This window comes from Agelaius tricolor, unplaced genomic scaffold (genome assembly GCF_023055355.1).
Source record: "Agelaius tricolor isolate 1412-34295 unplaced genomic scaffold, bAgeTri1.0.p SCAF_8, whole genome shotgun sequence".
Lineage (NCBI taxonomy): Eukaryota > Metazoa > Chordata > Aves > Passeriformes > Icteridae > Agelaius > Agelaius tricolor.
In genome coordinates this window covers 12,151,296-12,174,109 of record NW_027269268.1, presented here as the reverse complement: position 1 = coordinate 12,174,109, position 22,814 = coordinate 12,151,296, and the positions used below count along the sequence as shown (strand labels likewise).

At 38.6% G+C, this 22,814-nt stretch overlaps 1 protein-coding gene across 7 annotated transcripts in view; it reads right to left on the bottom strand.

Moving 5' to 3' along the window:
* GRID2 (glutamate ionotropic receptor delta type subunit 2) overlaps positions 1-22,814 on the bottom strand; it is a 681,787-nt gene that overhangs the window by 283,542 nt on the left and 375,431 nt on the right. For all 7 annotated transcript variants that reach the window (XR_011679913.1, XR_011679915.1, XR_011679917.1 and 4 more), the window contains exon 3: positions 3,285-3,569. Coding sequence is in view for 2 of the 7 variants with exons in the window: in XM_071431643.1 (XP_071287744.1) it covers positions 3,285-3,569 (285 nt within the window). In the remaining 5 variants the exon portion in view is untranslated. The remainder of the gene's footprint in view (positions 1-3,284; positions 3,570-22,814) is intronic.

The window sequence follows — 22,814 nt, the reverse complement described above, 5'->3', positions numbered from 1 at the left end:
TGAGACAAAAAAAAAGATGAACATACACCAGAATCTATATTCCCATTATTTGTCAAGTGTCATTTACTGATATGGAGGCACCACTTCATGTTATGATACACACCTTGAGAAGGAATGATCACTGCACATGAAAAATATCACCAGGGCAAGAAGTTGCTGCTTGCACAGGTGTCAGTTTTGCAGACAGCTGTGCACAGCATATCAATAATCTCTTCCTAATATGAAATCAATTCTAATGCAGGTATCAAACTCCCACCTACTTTAATGTTTAATACTAAATGTTCTATTAAAATGTCTAATAGTAACTGCTGCAGTAAGTTACACTGAGCAAAGCTTTTAGCAAGATTTTTATTTTAGGCCTGTATGAGCTGAGAAAATAAATAAGTCTCAAAGTAGCAGAACCTCTCAGGGAAGCTGAGGTATGGGACTGGACTGGGATCTTCCAGAGGAAATTGCAACCACCCTTAGCTGCACTGATGCTGACCAAAGGGATGAATTATTCCTGGACCTCCACCCCACATCTGCATGCCTAGTCCTGACTTCTTTCTAAAATAGGCACAGAAGATAATGGCCATGTTCCCTTCCTCAGGGTCTTCTGGAGTTCTTGGGCCAAATCTCTTTTTAAAAATTCAAACTGATGCTTGAATACTTTTCTTTGGAAAATATTTCGTGTCTAGAGACCCATTGAAAGAGTGGCTTTCTCAAACATCACAATCATTAGAGCTGGATGAAATTTCAGGACATCATACTGTCCAACCTGCTGCTCAAAGCATGGTAAATACTGAATTCAGACTTATCCACTCTATAATCCACTAAAAAGTGATTCCAGTTCCTCTTCTCATGCCATTAATTTCTTCATCCCTCTCTCTGTGCTAGTTCTTCTTCCATCAATAGAGAATCCAGAAAGAGAAAATGCAAACTGCTAACATATGAGAAATTTTTTCAGTTTATCAATAAACTAGCAGGAAAAGGGGAGAAAGTGATATAATTTGTTAATATTTATAACAATGTGGCAAGATTACTCTCTAGGGGCTACTAACAAAAAAAAGTTATCATGTGTCTGTGAAAAACTGCTGTCATAGATCAAAAACTGGGTAAAAGGATTGTGAACAGGCAAAACACAGTGATTTTGAAACCTAATGGTTTCATCTGAAACAGGGTAGCAAAGGATTAGAGGGGCATTCCAGTATGAGCAAGGAAAAGAAATGGAGAGCCAGTGATCAAAGGAAAGAATGAGAGGCCTCAGGTTAGATATGCTGATCTCAAAGTTCTGCTCTATTTGTTATTAAAAATGGAGAGGGAAACCATCAATGAAATCAGCATCTTTATAAAATTTTATAAAGAAACACTAAGAAGCAAAAGAAAACAGAAATGGCTTGCTGCCCTAGAATGGCTGTTGAAATCAAGGATTTAGCTTGATGTAGTCTAAGGAAACATACCATTGCACAGCTAATAGCTCTACTCTGAGTCCCAGGTTAATTTAAAGATCAGCTTACATTTAAAATAATTTTATCCATGGTATTAATTCCAAACTATGTACACACACCCCTCACCCCAAAAAAACAACTTACTCGCCCCCCCAAAAAGTGCCCAAGCCACACAAATGGTTGGAAAGGGGACAGACTGCTCAGAATATACTAAATGCAGAATGTTGGGGGTCTTTTGCACCTTGTCCTGATGTCTGGGATGGCGACCACTAATCAGAGTGAGATTACCAGCCTTTCTTGGTTAGTAAGGCATTACTTGTTGACTACTGAGTTCTGAATGTCAGAGAGGCTGGTACAGAGACTAATTATTTGCCACAGGTCACATCTGAGGATGATGTGTCACTGAATGAGCTATTGCTCACAAACTAATTCTTTGCAGGCAGGCAAGCATCTGTGTTACATAAGTCACACCATTATGGTTCTTACCCAGATATCAAGGACAAAATAGCATGGTGCTTAAACTGTATTTTTAAATAATGAAACTTGAATAATTTAAACCCAGTATTTTCAAATAAAATTAGTCAAAGATATTAATTATAACATTTGCTTGAGGCTTTTAAAAGCATGTAATACTCAAAAATACATGCAAAAAAAAGATACCCCTTAAATTAAAAGTTTATACTTGTCTTCATAGGTACCTGGCAGTTAAATACACAAGCTCATACTTTCTGAGCAGAAATACTCTGTTGTGAGATTTTTAGGGGTTTTTGTTTATTTTTATTTTTAGGGGGTTTTGTGTGTGTGTTCCTTAGCCCATAGCTGGTGCTTTTAGGTGCTGCTTTGTTATAGAGAAGAATTCTCCTATTCATCACGTTCTAGTCTTCTAATTTAAGAATTTATTATGTAGGCAGGGAACAAAAATCAATAACACCTGACCTGAATGAACCAGATATTACGCACAGTAAATCGGTGAAGTGAGCATTTTTCTATAACTTAAAGATTAAACTTTGAACATAAGTTTTAAAATGCTCATCCAAGCCAGTCATGATTACTTATGAATATTGGATGCATCTGAAGAAAACAGGTCTGGTTGCAAAGCAGTTTTTCACAGAAATAAAGTTTGTTAAATTTGTTAGATAATGCAGCCTACTGGAGAAATCTTTCCAATTCTCCTGTCAGCTATAGAAAATAGGTGGGCCAAAATTGGCTGATTCACTGAGCTGGATGGTGCAGTCTTGTGACACTGCCATCTGTGTCACACTTACTCTATCACACAAAAACCACCAATTCAGCACCTTTAAGGAACACTGAATGAACTCAAAACAGAGGCAATGCTGTCTTGTCCAAGCCCTCCTCCTCCTCAACTTCTTCACTCTCGACAACTTCTTTCTACATGTTTTATATTTATGACTAGCACTTTGTTCTTGCTAAACCTCTGACCTACCTTCTCCATTGCTTCAGATGCTGGCCAGAAAGTATATGAAGAGATTCACCACACAATAAACAAATCTACAGAATGCAAAGCTTACACGTTGCATCTTGAATTGTCACTTTCTACTGTCCAAAAAAACAAGAGAGCTGGCTAAAAAGTTTTATGCTTCATAAACACGGGTAGAATAGAAAAAACATGTAAGTTCTTAATTTATCAGCTAACTCTAACTAAGACATTATCAAATAAACCTGTAAATGTTGATGGATTTTAGAAATAGATTTCTCTGAGATGCTGTAAAATGGTGCCAGGACCATAAATGTTCGCAAGCAAAACATAATCTATTAGAAGACTATAAAGTCGTAACGTGACAATTTTCAACAGGTTGATGGATTTGACAAAAATCACCCCGATAAATAAATACTTACCATAGTCATTATCGTAAAAAATAATGAATTTCTGCCAGGCATATTCTGTGACCACTCTCAAGATGACATCATTTAGGTAGACGGGGGGCCGCACGGAGAGCGTGTAGTCATCGTTGCGGTTGCTCCTGGTGAGCCCGCAGCCGCTCCTCGGCGTTCCTGCCGTGGAGCGCTGGATGAAGAGGTGAGGGATGTGCATGGCATCGGCCAGAGACTGCAGGGATCCTGCTGACGTGCAGCCAATGGAGCTGACAAGGGCCAGGATGCCTTGGTTCATCAGGTCACAGGCTGTAAGAAAACAAAGAGATATGGGGAGTGAGAGAGGTTCAGTGCACACAGACTGTTTTGCTGTTGAAACACACTGGGAGCTGAAACACAGCAGGTCCAATCAAGGAAAATATGGGTACGTTGTTTATATTGAGTAATCCAGATCTAAAAGTCATCAAAATCACAAAGCTAGTCTATTCACTTTTAGGTTTCTTGTGGTCTAAGCTGGAAGACTGTCCTGCCCACCCCATCCAAAAATGAATTTTCCCTTTGAAATTAAATCCATCACTGGATCTTCTCAACAACACTAAGAACTGATTTTGGCTATGGAATTCACATGACCACCCAAGGAGATAAGCACTCTTCAAAGTCTAGCACAACAGCTCAATGAATAATAGTGACTTTGCATTACACAGGGAAAACCTGTAATAACAGCTCAGGCTTGCTGTCAACTTTTGAAGACAACTGAATAGCATTATGTGCATTAACTTGTCCAAGGAAAAAAGTTTCTTCTGGGATTTAAGAGGTATATGTATATAGGGTGTGTATATCTCGCATAAACTTTTCTTTTTCTTCAGAAGACAAACAACCTTCCCCTCGCCCCCAAGCTAGTCTTATAAATAGCAAAATGCTTTCAAAATTCAGTGAACAGTTTCTATACATTTACTTTCCTCACCTCTTTAAGACATGAAGTTGACTGCAAAATATAACACCTTAAAACTAATTAATGGTCCTATTAGTTACAAGAGACAGCCTTAAGTACAACACCAGTAACATCCACATTAATAAAATGGTGTTTATCATGAACAATGTTGATGCAATCACTAAATATCAAAGAAACTTCTAATCATTAGGTCTGCAATTTTGAAGGGTTACCCTGTGAATCAGAGTCAAGTGATTGCACTGTGTTTCTGAAAGGCTGGAGAGCTTGAATGAAGAAATTATATGGACTTGTAGCATAATTCCCCAGAACACAACCAAGGCTAAATTTTGAAATAGTCCAATTTTCACTGGCAAAGTTACACAAGCAGTTAACCTGCATTTACACATGTAAATGAGTAATAGGATGGTAAAACCAATATGTGTTTACATATGAATATCTAATACTAAACTGTACAATTATTTCTTCTGCAGGACTATTCTGCACACACAACAGGTGCAGGCCAAAGCAAGAAACCCACATGTGAGAATATACTCACCTAAAAATATAAAAACATATTTTAGTGCCAGACCTGTTGTCTCACATCATATGGCTCTTACTCACTGTGAGTAATATTTTACTTTGCAAACACTCCTATTGATCTCAATGGGAATATTTGCAGTGTGAGGAATGGAGTTCCACATCAGGCCCTTGTAGAGATTGACTCTGAAGCCAAAGGACAGCACCAGCGGTCAAGAGTGCTGAGAACCACTGTCTCCTAAAGCCAGACCATTATTTTCATTAAGAGAGAGAGATCTGGAACATACAAGGGTCTATTTCCAGGTCCTACTGATGCTGCTGCTGAGGCTTTGTCCCCTGGAGCCCTTCTGAACTCCTTCATATGGGAGAGAGAGAGAACATTCCCACATAGAGCTTTCAAAGTGTTTTGGCTTAGGATAAAGTGTTCTCTCTGTTACACACTCTGAATACAGCTCAGATTCTGGACTTTAGGTCAAAGGTAATACATTTTTGATAATTTCAAGTATCCTTCTTCAGGAAAATATAAATATGATTGATAATGGGACAAAAAAATTATTGGTATCTCACAAGTTTCTAAAATTTGTAAAATTTCAAAACAATCTTAATAACTATTCATCTTTTATGCTGCCTGTTACAGTCCTTCCTCATCACTTTAATCAGAGATAAAAGGCTTGTCAAGTTAAATTTTTAGAGAGATGCTGAATCTCTTTATTAATATGGTCTTCCTGTACCAAGGACTGTAACATCTAGGTTGCATATCCCAGTGAGAGTGCTACGGCTTGAGAAAAAAACTATTTTCTGTTGATATATTACTAGGTATTGATATAATTGATATGAAAAAATACATGTTAGATTTTTCAAAAGCCTAATTAAAAAATATTAAAGTTTTTGCCTCTGATGTCACTTGTTCAGATAAAATATGTGGTGTGACCCATCAGTCTGTGAAGCCTGACTTTTAAAAATAGAGCCATGTCAAAATGCATTCTAGAAATTGCTTGAAAATGTCTGAATTTCCAGGCACACTTTCAGACTCTCAATAACCATTCCCTGTAATGCCATGAAGTGGGAGACATGCTTTTTATGAAAATTGTTATTGAAACATGAAGAGGAAGAAAACAGCATGGAACATTCAGCTCCACAGGAACAAATCTTAATACTGGCAAACAAACTGAATGAAGGATGAAAATCTTCTCCCTTAACACTGCATCACATTTGTTACAACAGCCTCAGGACCGCAGTTCCCTGGGTGTCTCTTTCTTCCATGATATGCTTATGAGAATTGTGCTGGCTGGACTGGGACAATATGCACTTAATTATGCTAAAATAGACCTTACTCCTGCACTCTGAGAGGCCGGTTAATACACAGATTAACTGCTGGAGAAGGGACAATATCTCAGAGGGAGCTTTTTCTACAAAATCAGTGCCTGAATTGAGAGTTCACCTCTGAGTCAGACTGACTGGATTATTCTTTGAACAGAAATATAGTTTCTGCAGTAAATACACATACAAAGTAAAGCCTATGTAATAAGTAAAAATATCATCTATAACATTCAAATATTTCTCAGCCAAGAAGAACTTTTGTTGTCTCCAGTAGAAGAGTTCATTGGTAAAAAGCACAAGATTGAGGTCTACATACTTACTTAAGCCTTTTTCCTCCCTCAGTAACACCGGCTCTATTAAATCCTGCTCCTAGTGTTCCAAATCTTTCAACTGTATCTTACCAATGGACTAAAAGCTATAGTTCAAACATATTTGAGGTCTTGGTTGCATTCCTTCCCCGAGCCTGAAACATCCAAGTTTTGTTTTGCCCCATCTATGTTAAAAAACCCACATACTCATGTAAATACACACACACACACTTGAATGCTATCGTGGCATTCAAAACTCTGTTGCAATTTAATTTACTACAACCTCCCTGGTTGGTTGTATTTTCAAGCTGGTGTTTAGTCTACTACCAATATGATCAAGGAATATTAGTTCGCCATCAAGTAGAGAAATAAAAAATATTGCTGTGTCTATATAGTCTCCAGGCATGCCCTGAAGAAATGCCAAACTCAGATGGACCTGTACACAGCTCCATTGCAAATTTAACAAAGGAAGAGCAGAAGTTCAGTAATAGTGTTTCTAAAATATTGATTCAAACTATAAGCTACATTTAAACAGAAGTTGTCCGAATATTAGGTCACTCTTCTAATCACCATGTAGCAGATGTTCTTAACAACTGCATCTTCACCAACTAAAGGAATAAAACTGATCACATTATTTTCAACATTTCATAGAGAGAATATGAAGAATATCAGTGGGATGACTTAAAATGCTTCGCCATTTTATATATATACAGCATGTATAGCACATGCTGGCATGTACTCAGCATTATGTTTAACTCTCCAGCTTACCCTGGTCTTTTTTCAAAATGCAAAGTTTCTGAATTTTCAACACTGGTGGGCCAATTGCCAGTAACAAAAAAGCAATCTTTTAGAGTAAATACTCTTGCTAGTTTGGCAGACATCTAAAGAAAATTAAAAAAACGTAATTTTGTGGCTAGCGTGCTATTTTTTTTTTAAATAAAGAGCACAACCAATTGAATTGGAAATAAATAATTTACATCTAGGCTATCAGCTTGTACAAGCACTTCCAGCAAAGCAGAATTTAAATGGCCATGGTAACAAATGTGTCCCTAAAATGAGTTCTCTCTAAAATGGAAAGAATGGTAGGTCCTTAAATAACTACTAGTTGCTGTAATGTAGAAAGAAAACACCCCAAAAATCTATAAATAAGAGCAAGTTAAAAACAGATGTAGGGATAAATAAGATGCACCAAAAAAAAAGGGACTACTGAGTTTCAACTATTGCTATGAAAGTGAGAATTTTCTTTCTTATTTCTCCCATGTTCTTCTAATAGTAAATCACAACACATCACCCTCATCTACTGTGAACTGATGAGCCAAACTGAAAAAAAAGTAGTGTAGGATCTCTAGAGACTTGGATAGCAGTCCAATTTTGCTCCCACTTAAACTGGTGGTTAAACAAAGTCACAGCAACTCTTAACACTCTGTTTTTGAAAATGCTAAATGCTGTGCATAAATAGTGGGTAGGATCCCTTTAAATAACCAGACATGTATTCTACGGTTCTTTTAAGCTTCTGTAATTTAGAAACTACCAGGCTCCTTCCAGAAAAGCAGCAGTGTTTGACTGAGATGATGCTGAGTGAACAAAAATTAGCTCTGAACACTGTTCACAGAATCATGGTCCCATGGGCACACCTCAGCGTCATTCCGCTGGATGTCCTCTTCAAAGCTGACGTCATTTCAATCTCAGTGCTCCTGGATGTTTTCCACATTACCCATGTAGTGTAATGCCTCCAAGCTCTTGATCTGAATGTGAATCTGGGGAAGAAAACCTCTCTTGACTGATATCTCTGATTCAGGATGGAGACTACAAACAGTTTGTTACCCTGTGCATCTACTCTATGTTTTGAAAATGCTCTAAGGACTTGGTCACCAGGAGGGTTCCATGCAGTTGGGCCAAGTTTGCTTTCCTTTGATTTCTGCTTAAGGTGAATACAGTCTTTGCACAGAAAGATTTTTTCTTACTCTCTTTTGGAGCCTGTACAATTCACCACCCGAAGAATCCCAGGTTCCCTGGAAGAATACTCAGATTTATTCTCCAAAAAAATCTAATCCATAGGAGCCTCAGGTTTTCTCCATACAGGAGTAATGAAGAGAGTACTAATGGATTTATTAATGCATTCCAGAAAGTCATTGTCCCTATTTGTACTAATCCACATCCAAACCAGGATACACATCTGATTCAAGGGTCAAAATACCTGAGCCCTTAGAAATGCATATCAGGCAGCTTCTAGGTAGCTTTGGAAATATAAGCTATTATTTCTTGTTCATTTTGAAAATACGCTGTTGGCTGCTCCTCAAATCCTTTCTGAGCTTCAGAGTGCTGATGAAGACTGAGGGACCATAGCATGCAAATTCTCTGTTGCAAAGGGTAAGGAATAAGGTTAAAATCTGCATTTCTTTTACTGTGATGTTCTGCTCCCTCCCAAAATGCATTTTTTTTTTTGCCTTTGTCACCTTTAAATGTTTCCCAAACCACCCATGAGTACATTGCAGAAAGGTAATATGTTCACAAGAAAACAGCCATGAAAAGTGACAAGAAGTTTACACAGATAAACTACAGGTCTTTCTGTTTGGTGTTCATAATCTCAGATGCAAGAAGTAGAATGAAATGTGATTGAGATCCATGATCAAGTAAGATTGGTCTCAAATTTCTAATAAATCCTTTTAGTCACTTTTGGAAGGCAATTCTGCTCTTGCAAATTATTTTTCCTTCATAACACAATGGTTCATCCCAGACTTAAAGCTGAATTATTTCTAGAAGAATGACAGCACATTTTTAATATATCCTGAAAACCCTTCAGAAGGAAATAAGGATAAAGTGGGGGGGAGGGGAAATTATTGACTGGATTTTAAAGAATATTCTCCTCTGCAATGCAGATAACAGAGTCTATCCTGTTCCTTTTTTAGATAAGGTTAGAGAATTCCACTTCATTTACATCTTCTCTGTAAACGTTAGTAAAAATTTCCCTGCTGCCACTACATTATACACAGTTCTGACTAACAGTATTTTAAATTCACTTGTAATTAACCTTTAAGGGATTTTAGTTTGTCCTGACTGGAAAACAAACTTGTGTTTGAGCCTTAGCAGCTGTGCTTTCTAAGCCTTGGGATTTCTTTGTTTGGGAAAAATAATCCAAACTTCTGATATCTAAAACTATTACCAGAAAGCACAGTTGCATCTCTGTTGCACAAAACACCACAACCACTTTTGGAACTTTCAATATTAAAAAGCATTTGAGAACCTTTTCTGGGTCAGATATCTTCCTGTATACAAGCTTTCCCAACTATGGCAGAGTTAAATCCATCACATTAAAATGCAAAAATTAATCTGAGCCTTGAAAAAATGAACCACAAGTCTCCCAAATTTGGAGGGAAGCAAGATTTATACATGAAAGGTATTTTGATGCCGTGGCTTTCAGGATTCAATTAGAGGGCTTGAAAGAACCACAGTTTACAAAGGCCACCAAACAGAAAGAAGACTCCACATGTTCTCTTTTTGGACAAGTGTCCTGATTTATTTACTTTTTCCTGCTTGCCAACCTTTAGCTCTTCCATTTGATTCTACAGACTCGCAAAGAGGATACGTGTCTTGCCAGGTTAGCACATCGGGAAGAGAAACAGCCGTACAACTTCCTATACTTTTAAAATCTGGTTCCAATTTATTTTTCAATTGGTTTTTAAAATCTGGTTTTTACCTGGCACTCAACAGTTGCACTCAGGCTTTGTCTCAGACAAATGATGGTTCTCAGCTTTTCAAGAAGCCTGAACATTTTAAAAAACATTAGGAAACACCCCACCACTTTAAAGAAATTACACAGGCACAAATCTTCAGCTGAAGAGTGGCTTTATATGCCCTGTCTGTTAGTATGTAAACCTGAATATACTCTCCAAAATACACAGGATGTTTTCAGGGTGTGATGTTAAAAGAGGCCGTAGTATTGCTAGATCTGGAAAAAGACGGCTGTGCCAGGCAGCACTGTTATAGAAAGGTTTGAAATGTGCACTAAGATGTGAAAAGGGGCAGGGAAAGAAGAAATTTAAAATCAATTAAGGCTAGGCAGTGACATTCAGTAGAGAAAAGGCTAGATACACATCACAAAACTGACCTCTAGAGTCCTGGCATCTCAACAGGGATGTCTGTCTGCAAAGGTAATGTAGCCTATTGGAAAATAAGAAATGCAAGGAAACATAGATTCCAAGAATGCCTCCAAAATCTTCTCTTTAATTTGTGCTGAACTCCCACCGACACAAGCCTAATCTCATCTACTGCCAGCATCCTTGCTCAAAGTGTTGCATGAGCAATTTCCATTCATCCATTCAGCAAAACTAAAACTTTCCATTTCAAGTGCAATCATTGGAACATTCCGCTTGATTACCTAAAATATGAAGGACGTATTACCTCAGTATACAACGGCAACTTCATCCCTTACTTTGTTTCTTCACCCTCGCACTGTTTCTGGATCTTTTATTTCCTTAACCAGCACTGTTTGTAGAGCTACTAGGCAGCAACATACTCTCTGATATCCTTTCAACATCAAGCTTGCCTGCTGCACAGCAGACAATTGATGCTTAGCTGCAATTATATGGAAACAAAAAGGCTGAGTCTTAAAGCAGCTTAATATAAAATTAAGTATCATTTTATCAGAAGATAGCATCCTGATAAAATCACAGGGATTTACTCTAATTCTGTGTTCTCTGGAAGTCTGTGTAGAAGTGCTGGGGGGGAAAAAAAAACTACCACCAACAAAATCTGTTAAAACCTTGAGCATCAGCATTTATCGTTTTTTGAACCTGCTCAAAAGAAACCAGGGTAATTTTCTCGTTAAGAGGATAAAACACTGAACTTGATGACATTTGACAAAAATTACAGTTTGTTTGCCCCCTGTGAATCAGACTGTCTTACACTTTTTTGCCTTCCATCCTTTCTGTCTCAGGTCTTTCTTTCCTATCTGATTTTCCCTGCCCTGAGCATTGGAGAGCATTGGCTTTCATCCTCCCCTGGCCAGTTCTCCTCTCCTTAGAATTTGCTCCAGTCAGGCAAAACAACTTTTTTTTCCTCTTCATGTCACCTCATCCATATCTTCTTTTTTCATTTTTATTTTTCCCCCACCTACTTCACCCCATTGCTTCCAATGCCCAGAAACAAAATCTAGAGAACCTGATTCTGGACTGAGAATCTGAAGATTGTTGCATGACTAATTTGGGATTAGTAGTCTGATTTCCCTTATGCTTTTGTGATTATGATATTTGGACACCTTTGTGAAATGTTTTTTCATGATCTAATGAAAGAGATTACCCTTGTGTTCCCCCCAACCATTTTTTCAAGGTTAGAAGGCCCATTTCTGAGAATAATTCACATCACCAGAGCTCCTTTACATCTCCTCTCTTTTCTGAAATGTTTCATAGCCCCCCTTCTCTTGCCCAAACTATTAATATGGGGACAACAGGCTCTGCTGGAGAGATACAGTGGGAAGCACAATACCACAGCCCAGTCCGGGGCAGACAAAAGAACACACAGCTGGTAACATTAGTTTAATTGGAATCCCTACAATGGGAAGAGCTGCCTGTGCTGCCCTGGATGAGCTTGGCATCCTTCCAAGCAAAGATATTACTGAGCAACACTCCTCAAAATAAGATCATCCCCCAGACAAAAAGAAATCTGTGAAAAGTAATCTGGGAGAGCTTTCTTTCCTGCAGCGCAAACAGCAAATATTCAGGGAATGTTCTGCTATGGGGACAGCCAAACAACTATTTCAGTCTTTTAATGTGGCATTGCAGACAGTGTTTCCCAAGTCGAAAAAGGTATACATTTATTTCTTAAAAGAAACCCTCCTAAAAACAAAAATAAAATGAAACAAACAACAACAACAAAAGAAAAAGGAGCCAATTCTTCCAGATGAGTGAATTAAACAGAGCAACTTAAGAGCAAACAATACAAACGCCAGATCTTGCATTTGACACAAAAAAGGGAAACAGACTTTACATCAAGATAAAGAACTTTGTAGGAGAACAAGCAGAAAGCAGGGAGGTGGTACATCAGTCGCAAAAAAATACATGGCTGTGAAAAAACAGAGAAGTCTGTAGGAGTTCAGAGCATCAGTTCCATTAGCAACTCAGCCACTCAAGAAAACCTCAGATGAGTCAAAACAACTATCACCATTATTATCAGCTAAGAATAGACAGTCTGCTTGTTTCACTCACTGACACAAAGGAAAACAAGCATGATAAGAATAAAAAAATCAACTACCTTTAACTTTTAGTTTTTATTTGCAGCTCTGAAAGTGCTTGCAAAGATGCTCAGCATCTTCATCTCTATTTCAGAGAATAAAAAACCCCAGATGTGCCAAGAGAGGTTGCTTGCCCAAGGTCAAAAAGCAAGGCAAGAATATTGTTTTCCATGCCAAGCTCAAACAAGCAAAAAGGCTGAAAATAAAGTTCTTTGTTGCAGCTTTTCATTGTTTGTTTCGTGCATTAGTGTGCCACTGAAAGTGTTTTATGTTCTGAGCCCAACGTAACAATGCTTTATGAAAACGAAAGATTTTGAAGGAAGGTAAGGCAACCTACAAAACAGAATTAGATGACAAAGACTTTCAGATCCACAGTGACCCCAAAGCAAGACCACTGTTGATTATGAGAAAATACTGAGACACAAGTATGTAGTTAATGGAAAGTAAGTGTGGAAAAGGAAAGCAGAGCTGTAGGTCAGATGCAAAGATGGATAACTCAAAGTGCCAGAAGACATGGAGAAGGCATTTTAAGCAGAAGTATTTGATAAAGGAGTAAACATTTTGCAAGGAAAACTACAGATGAGAGTTCATTGGAAAAGAAATTATAAGGTATTGAGATAAGGGGGGGACAGGGTGGAACTATGCATGGAAAATTCAACTCCTGATCTCATGATCATGAGTTTTGGAAAAAGATATAAATACTCATGTCAGAGGACTCCAGCATCTTTGCTCATATTACTTAAAAACATTCTCAATATGGTTTCTTCATACCTGACGTGCAGTGTGACTGGTTCTAGCAACACCCAGATAAGCCAGAGATTCACTAACAGCTACGTAAGACCTAGAAATCCAGAACACATTGACAAAGAGCTGAGGGTGCAATGCTGACATAGTGAAGATAAAAATTCAGAAATGTTAAAACAGTACTAGTGAAAGGCATGGGGAGAGCAAAAAAAGGAACAAAGGACTTGGCAAGCAACAACAATAAAGGAACATAACGAGGGATGACATCAGCTTTGAGGTAATAGAGAAGGATGTTAAATGTTAGTAAGTGATGAGACAGTAAGATGTGCAGTTGGGGAGTAATAAACCCATTTATATATCAAGGAGGAGGAGGAGTTTGCTGCTGTGTGGGAGTAATGGAGGAGAGCAGAAGATACAGCAAGGGGGACAGTGACAGTGATACTGTACTGTATCTGCTGAAGTGCAAATAGCCAATGCATTGACAGACATGTCAGCCAAAAGGGCACTGGGGAAAAATCAACTCGGTGCATGTTACGGACAAAGCAGCAGCTGGGCTTGGCAGCAGCTTCAGCATGTGAGGAGAAGGAGAGAGAAGACAAAATGTGCCTAAGTCTGAGAGTCTATTTTTGCTTTCTTACTCCAGGAATAATAATGGTGCAGTGTTCCTTTAGTGCCAGTTGCAACCTTTTACTGAGATTGCTTTGACTGTAATGGCTGCAGGAGATGCCAGGAAGAGAAGGTAATGAAGCTTTTCTCTTGACTTTTTCCAATGTCACAGAAAAAGAAATTTGCATAACTCCAAAATGGAAAATATACATTTTCAATAAGGACCATTTGAGTAACACTAAACACTTAACCATAATTGAAACCAGCAGTTGTTCTAAACCATTCACACCACAGGAAAACAGGATTTAAATGAAATTTAAAACCTGTTGTCAATGTGTTTCAAAAGTTCCATACCTTAGTGATTTCTCATGGGCAACTCCTCACAGCACTGACTCCTTCTTCTTCACAGCATAACCAATAAACTCCATCTCTCTTCACAGCACAGCCAACAAACTCCATCTCTCTCCTCACCCAGCTAACCCACTCTTTTGTAGCACTCGTCTTCTCATTGGACACAGCTGTGGCCTGTTAAGGGCAGGCCTGTTCCTAATCTTTGGTGATTGGTACAGCTGCAGCTCCTCAGGTACGAGACTGCCTTCTGCACTATTTCTTACATTCTATCCCTCCACAAAAACCCACTTCTGACACTGGAGAGACATGTCCAAGAAAAAACATGCTTAATGAACTATTAGAAATCAATTGACACAAATCCTACTTGGAATCAGAGGCAAATCTTTCCTTTGCTTTTAAAAAAGCATTTTAAATTTTAACCCTTCCTGAAAAACACAAAACCATGTAGAAAGTGAAAAAAAAATTGGTCTCAGCTTCCAAAGCTGGAGCAGAAGTTGTTTTGCCAGGCTATACAGCACAAGCCAGCAGTGCCACGTGCAGGAGCACCATGCGGAGTGAAGCAGTACGACTGCTGAATCCGCTCGCTAGCTTTTCCCTGAAATGGAAATTACCATTTTCTTCCAAGATCTCTTAAAATCTTCTAATTGCTATTGGATCTAAGCACCGGTGCTCACTGTGTTGCTTCAGACACCAGCAAGTCTATTCTTCCACTGAAGACTCTGCTCCTGTGGTGCAGCACTTCATGTATTTACTGACATGTTTTTTTTTTCTCCAGCTCTTTCATGCTGCCACAATAATTCCTCAAAACAAAAGTATTGACTCCACTACAGGATTCTGTCTTCTTTACTCATTTTGCATTGGTATTACCTCTCAAGTAGCAACAGACGGGCTCTGTCACTACTGGATATGAAAGAGGGGAACCAGGCTTACTGTGTACATTAAGAGCTCCTAGGTGTGGATTGCACATAGTATCATTCCCTTTGACTTGCTTTTTCCATGCATTTAGCTGGCATAGCTTGCAGGAATGGCCAGAAAATGGCAATAAACCAGATTGCCACATAGCACCCTCTGATCTGCAGTACTACAGGTATCATTTGTGGGAAAGCATAGAGGCAAAACCAAAGAACTGACATAAAAAGTACTCTTTTCATTCCAGCATGTCCAATACTTCATAAAAACAAGGAACTAGAGTTATTTACATTTTACCACAAGATCTGAAGGACATAACAGACTAAGCAGCACATCCAAAGAACTAGAGTTACAAAACCCTATTATTCTGCCAAGTAAAACTCTGGTCCCTGCACAAGGGAAGTGGCACTGCAAATGCCTCTTTGATGTTTGAGTCCTGTGCATGCAACAAATAAAAAAATGCTGACATTTCAGAAAGGCTTCCTTAGGACTGAGTAGGGCAGGATTTTCTTAAATCACATAAGCACTGCCAAAGATGTTGTAGCAAAGCCTGGTCTTTGTGCCATTGGCCTGGCCAAAGCACAGACACTGCCTACCTTTCCCACTGCCTCCCATTATTGTGTTGCAAGATTCGTTCCCACAGGTAAAAATAAAGAAGGTCAGTTTTCAGAAATTTCATTACAGATGACTAGCTGTCAAGAGTAAATAAATCCAAAATTAATTTTAACACGTGAGTTTTCATAATTCTAATACATTTTTCCTTTGTCTGTAAGTCTATTTCTGCAGAACTTGGATAAAACAGGAGGCTTAAGCTTAGCAAATAGCCCTGATCTCAATTCACCAGTTTTGAAAGGTGTGAAGTTTTCTGACTTACAAGAGTTATGCCTGATTTTCACTTAGGAATTAGTGAGGAGAGAGACAAGCCTGTTCTTCCATTTCTCAAGTTTTATGCAGTCAATTATCTTCCTTTGTGAGCAGGGGAATTTTATACTGTTATATGCTAAGGTACTGTTAGTTAGCCAGTATTTTTCTTTCATTCTCTTCGCCTTGCTGCCTTTGATAACACCTTATTTTTTAATTGCAACGTAGTGAATACACTGGAGATACTTTCTTTCCTAGCAGTTGGATCCATGCATTTTCTTATTTGGTCTGTCAGCAGCACCCATACTGCATGCCAAAGTAAGCCAAAAAAGGTGAGACAGAGCAGGAAGGGGAAAAAGGAAATCCTCCTATTATCAGTATCACAGTCATTTCTAAAGGCAAAACTAATCATTGTTAAAATCCAGGGATGTCAAATAAAGAATGGCAAAGAGTAAACCTTGTATCTTCATGCATCTCTTAGGCTTGCAAACACCGGGAACTAGCGGAGTATTTAAAACATGAAAAAAACACCACAAACCCACAACTAACAAACAAAATGACAACAAAAACACAACCCAGCCCTATTCTCAAACTTTATATATTTGAAAAATAAGGACAGCCCTGGAAATGCAGCAGAAGTCCAGTTAAAATGATTTCTCAAAAGCTGCTTCCAGTGAGTAACACTTTTTCCTATTGGCTCAATTTTTTCTTCTACTGCTTTTTGCCAATTGGCACTTAAAGCATCCAAGGAGCCAAGGTTTCAGTGGCAAGCTAAAATTGTGATTACAATTCCTTTTAAATGCCTTCCAGGATTGGCATGACCAATATCCCTTATCCCAACTCCTTTTTGAAAGGTCTCACTTCTCCAAGAAATCCTTTTTCTTCAAAAGGGAGGCAGGTATAGAGCCTTGAACAGACCTAAATGATGTGCTTCAGCCTCTCGGGCCCATGGGCACCCACCCTGCCCAGTGGAACAAAGTTTCAGCCACAGTTTCACCATGGAATTCATGTTTACCTCATTCTTGATGTTTCCCATAAAGACAATCACCTATACCCATATTCCCTTGCCTACACTGTGATTTAGAGTAAAGTCCTCTAGATCAACTTCCATGCAGGAACCTGGCAGATCAGTTCCTTTTTATTTCCAAGTAGACATTCCTGAGAAGGTATCCAAGTCTACCACCAAAAGACAGATTTGAGGATTTCATTGGAGAACGACGATGAGATGTACCACAAAAGCTCTTTGAGGTGGCAGGAAGTTTCAGGGGGCTGCAGACCTCAAGCCTCTTCTCTCACCTGTTCTAGAACCCAATCCAGTTGTTTGCCAAAAACAACCAACAAGCAAGTTTTGCAGACCACAGTTGTACCAGTGAGGCACAATTCCCAACCTAGCACATGCCACTGCTTTGTAATCACACACTGAGATGCTGCTGTTTCACATGTTTCTATCAGCTAAAGGACAACTTTCTCCACATGCTACTTTTTTTCTCTATACCTGGGAGTATAACAGAAATAGAAACTCCTCTGGCTGCAGAATATGTAAACTGCCCATTGCTTTGGGCTCCTGTCTTTTTGCTGTTAATAGGAGCTGGCACAGGCTCATGGATTCACACTTGCATATCCTGCTGCAGAGTTAGTAACTATTCTCCTTTCACAAAGGAAGACTAAAACACATAATGCTGTTTTGGTGGACTGATGCCATGGTCTCAATTCTAATAGATACCCCTGTAAAGGGAACTGTTACCAGCACTCTTGCTATGAAAAATAGATTAGACAAAACAATACATTTATTAGAACACTGGTCATATGTAGAATTATAAAATTAGTAAGGCAACCGTTTTAAAACACAGGCTGTGACTGCTTTCCCTCAGCTGAAGTAAGGAGGATTAGCAATTCTGCAAATCAGGAACCTGACTACTTCAAATGAGGGGATTTTCAAACAGCATGTCCCTATAATTTTGGTAAGCCTAGACAAACTAGACCAGGGAAAATTTCACATGAAGACAGACAGCATGGCCCTGAGGAAGCAGGCAGCTGTGGAGGAGCAGGAGGAACTGCTGGCTGGCAAAGATCACTTTTTGTTTGTCTTTGCCATTAACAACAAAATGCCATTTTTCTGTACAAATTCATTTTAAACCCTAGCCAAGGGTCACTCCAGCTTTCTGGATTTTATTGTTCTCACTATGCAACTTCCAAATCCAGTTCCACTTAGTTTTCCAAGGTGTCATGACAGTAATGGGTCCCTGCAAGATGCACTATAAATTGTCAGAATTTAAACAAACTAGAGAATAGCTCTTAGAAGTTGAACTAAACTAGCATATGCCCATAGCAATCTGAATTACAGGGAACAAAAATCCAACCAGTCCAATGCAGGCACACTGTGGTTAGATGCTTACTTAGTATTCCCCAATTTTCTCTGTACTATAATATTAACAGAAGGAAACTTTGAGCTCATAAATACTGTATTACTAATTTTACCAATTCTGGTCAATCAACACAGATATGTTTAGGGCTATATAACAGAATAAGGAATTGAAAGTAAAGACTTGATTACATTTTTTTCGAAGTCCATCATTATCACTAGAGTTGTTCCAGGCAGGATGGGTAAAACACTAAGAATAGACAGGCTGCTGTAGGATTTTAACTATTGTGTTAGACAGTGTTTTAAAAGACTTAAGGCAGGACTTCTACATAACCCTGACCAGCAGTTGTCTCTGCAAGCAAAGGTCACAGCTTTTCATCCAGAGGGCTGCTGATATCTTCAAATTCCTGAATTAAATTGGTTCACTTCTATCTGGACACATAAACGTTTCTCTTTAGCACAGTGGTAGAGCAAATGGGTAAAGTGCTGTGCCTTTATGTGATAAGCCCTTGCCACAAAAGCACGTACTTGATGAGGGCCTGCAGTACTGGGAAAATTTTTTCTTTAATTATTAAAACAGTTTTTGTGGCCCTATTTACTTGGAGAGACTCACCACTTGAAATCCCTCGACACATAATCAACACATAGCAACTAAAGCCATTGTTCAGGACATAGAAGATGTTAATTCAGTTTTCTTCTTTACTTAACAACACCACCTCATGTCACCCTGGATTATTCTGGGCAGTGAAGCCCCAGTTTGCCTCTCTCTGCATAGGCTGCTCAAACACCTAATGGAACATGGGCTGTAACCCAGGGGTCCAGCAGCCTGCCCTTCTCCCATCAGACACTTTGTCCTACTGATTATGAGAGATATAAGTTGAAATCCTCTGAGGCAGAAAAGAATTTGTCCCTCCTATATCCTGACTGTGTGCACAAATCACTCAGCTATCATGTAAAAGCAGAAAATACCCTATTTTAGAAATTCTGCATATCTAGACTCTCATCTTTCTTGCTACTTCTTACAACAACTTCAGACAATCCATTATGCCTTGGATACAGCAGGTACCTCTGGCCTATTGGATTTTTTTTTTTTTTTATTTCATTCTTTTAATATCTTCTTTTCAGCAAACCATGAAGTCTATTTGCACACAGGCATGAAATCCCACATTATCCAGGCAGTCTCCAGTAGACTGCTGAGAAGATCTATGAAACATATAACCAGCAAGCATCTTAAAGGAAAGCAAACACGATTGTGTCTCTCTGAAATCCATGCTCAAAACCCAACAGGCAGACAATCTCCAAATCTGGCAGTATAGAGATTCCTATGGTGATACTTTACATAGGTTTTGAAAGACAGAAGTGTATTTTTTAATTTATTTAGTTTACGGTAGATAACAATATAAAATCAAAGCAAGCACAAGAGGATTTGATGTTTAAACAGTATTTGGCCATTTCCTAGATTGCCAGAGAGACTACACTGATGAGTTGTCCAAGAGGTTTCACTTTATGTTGTACAAATTAAAATCAATTCAAATAAAACCCTCAAAATTTAACCCAAATAAAAACCTGCCAAACAAGATGTCTAAACATAAGAAAAAATGCAACCCAAACAAAAAATGCCCCACTCCCCCCCCCCCAAAAAAAACCACCACAACAACTAAAACAAACACCAGGCACCCCAGCAATATTAAGGATTTTATCTCAAAATACAAAACTTCAATCCTTTTCTTCCCAAACTAAAAAGCCTCTTACAGAAACTAGGTACACTTCATGCTACATTAATTAGAAAAAAAAAAGCGCATATATATGAAAAGCCTCACTATAGGTAGTTACAGGAATCTATTCCATACTTCCTCTAAATCTGCTATGTTTTTATCCCTTGCTGGACTGAAATTTCTTGGCTTCTGCATTTTATGAGATGGACATGCTTTTAAGCAGGACCACAAATGAGCACACACAGCTTTATTAATGAGACAGTGATAACAGATACTGAACTTAGACTTGCATGGGAGACAATTTACCTCACCTGCATTTTTGAGAATTCAGTAATTTCTATTGCTTTGCATCTTAACAACACCAATACAGGTAAAAGATTTGCTGTCAAAAACATTAAAACCGCAAAAAACTTCAAATCTTCTCTATATTTACTGAAAGAGTGCAGGAGAACAAGAAAAAAGCTAAAAGGATCAGTAAGTATGTATTTTTCTAGACTGAAAATGCTGCAATAATGAAAGACTGAACCAGGGTCATCCTGCAATAAGCTAGAAAAAAATATTCATGGCACTCATCTAACATGAGGGGAAACAAAAAAATCCCTGAAAATATAAACAGAAAACCAACTATTTTATATCATTCCAACATGTTAGCCTGCCAGGCTACTTTGGGGCAAAAAGAATCCATTGTGGGTTTGCATAATTTTTAAATAAGCTCTGCTGGAGCATCCACAACAGCTCAGCTTTTACATATAATGTAAAACCAGCACGATTTCCATTGGCAATAATTAATTTCTTCTAAGTGGATAAACTGGGGCAATTTCAAAGCTAGCATAAGCAAATGGAGCTGCACACTGCTATAGAATTGTTCAAAAAAATCCACTGTGCTTTCATTTGCCCTCTTTTTCCTTGGCACCATCTTTCCTGGGGGAAAGCTGCCTTATCCAATTACACTAACTAGGATGATAAGAGAACTAGTAAACCTACCTGATAGTACTGCTCTGTATCAACTGGGATATACTGCTCAGTACTTTGAGGTTAAGTAAAGCACTGTGTAGCATCAGGAGAATCATATTAGATTGCTGGAGGTAAAACTGCTTCTAATCCTAACAGAGAGGCTTCATCACTGCTGGTTATCCCTCAGGAAGCAGGGGATAAAAACATCAAGGTTGCTTTTCTCCTCACTTACTACACTCAGGCTGTTTCAGGTTGCTGAGTCATTGAATAAGATCTAACCCTTCAGATCATCCTTAAACTGTCACATTTAATTACAACTTTCTTGTCACCTCACTTCTTTGTCATCCTTCTCTCATCAAAAGCAAGCCTAGACATCGAACCTCAGAACAGCACCTTTTTTTTTTTTCCTTATTCCAAAACAAACCCTGGCACAAAGAATATTTTTACTTCTAAGTGGTTTGGGCACGTCCCTAGTCTAAATGCATTTACTAAAAAAAACCTTACAAAAAAGAATCAGAAATCCATCTTAATTTTTATTTTTTTATAATGACTGCTTAAATGTCTGCAAGGTATTGGCACACTTACTGCTTCATAACATCTCTATCAAGAACTTATAAAGGGAATGTTTTTTAAAAACCCACACATCTAAACAACTTCAGCCGGTTGCGAGAAACAGAGATAAGAAAAAAGTGGAGCAGGGAAGAAAATGGTAATTTTTTTTTTTTCCCCACTCCCTTTGGCATTTGTTGAGAGGCTTTAGAGGAATCAATATTTTCAGATTTATAAGGAAAGCAAGCAGGGGGCCCCAAATTTCATGGCCTTTACAGAAGCAGACTTCCTGTTAGCTCCACTAAAGAAATGTCAGATCATGATGACAGCCCCCATCAGCAGCTACCCGAGAGCCATCACGTTGGCTAAATAGCCTGGAATAGGGGATCTGTGAGAATCATCAGCTGGAAAGTGCTAAGAATCTGTCAAAAAAACAACCCCAAACCCAAAACACATACACAAGACAGTGTGTTGTTTTAGCCAGGAGTGAATAGAGAAATAGGTCTTCTGGTTATAAATTATTTTTGGTACCACAGAGAAGTGACGTGCCAAGGCTTTCTCTCTAGATGACATCCCCCTGCAGAGCAAACAGAGGCAGTGACTGCTCTTGCTCACTCACTGGCTGTGAGGTGGCTGGCCATGATGTGCCAAACCTGACTTCAGGAGCAAAAGCTTCTCTGTAGGAAACAGTGACTGATGTTTGACCACAAGCACCATAGTAGCCTTCTCACAGAGAAAGCTAAGAGCAGAAATACTGCATCCCTTAAAAAAAAATCAGACTGCTACATTGATTTTTAGCTTAAAAGAGGGGGAAAAACAATCTGAGAACAAAATTCATGTAAATGCTTATTAGTTACAAATGCTCTATTAGATCATCTGGGCAAAACCCACAAAACAGCAACTCATGAGAATGGTAGTTGGTCTGAGTGCAGGCCAATCAATCCATTATAATTTAAGTGCAAGCTGCTCTGGTAGAGGCATTAGTTTCCTACTACATCAGGTTTGCCAGCTTGGGGCAGGGGGGACTGTTGGAACCAGAGATCTCCAGGACTGGGGCTTGGCAATGACTTGCAGATATCAGGGAGAACCTTGTTCATCATATGCAATGATTTGTCAAAATGTCCCAATTTTACAGCACATGAAAAATATTCACTTCTCAGAACAAGTGATTTCCTAGG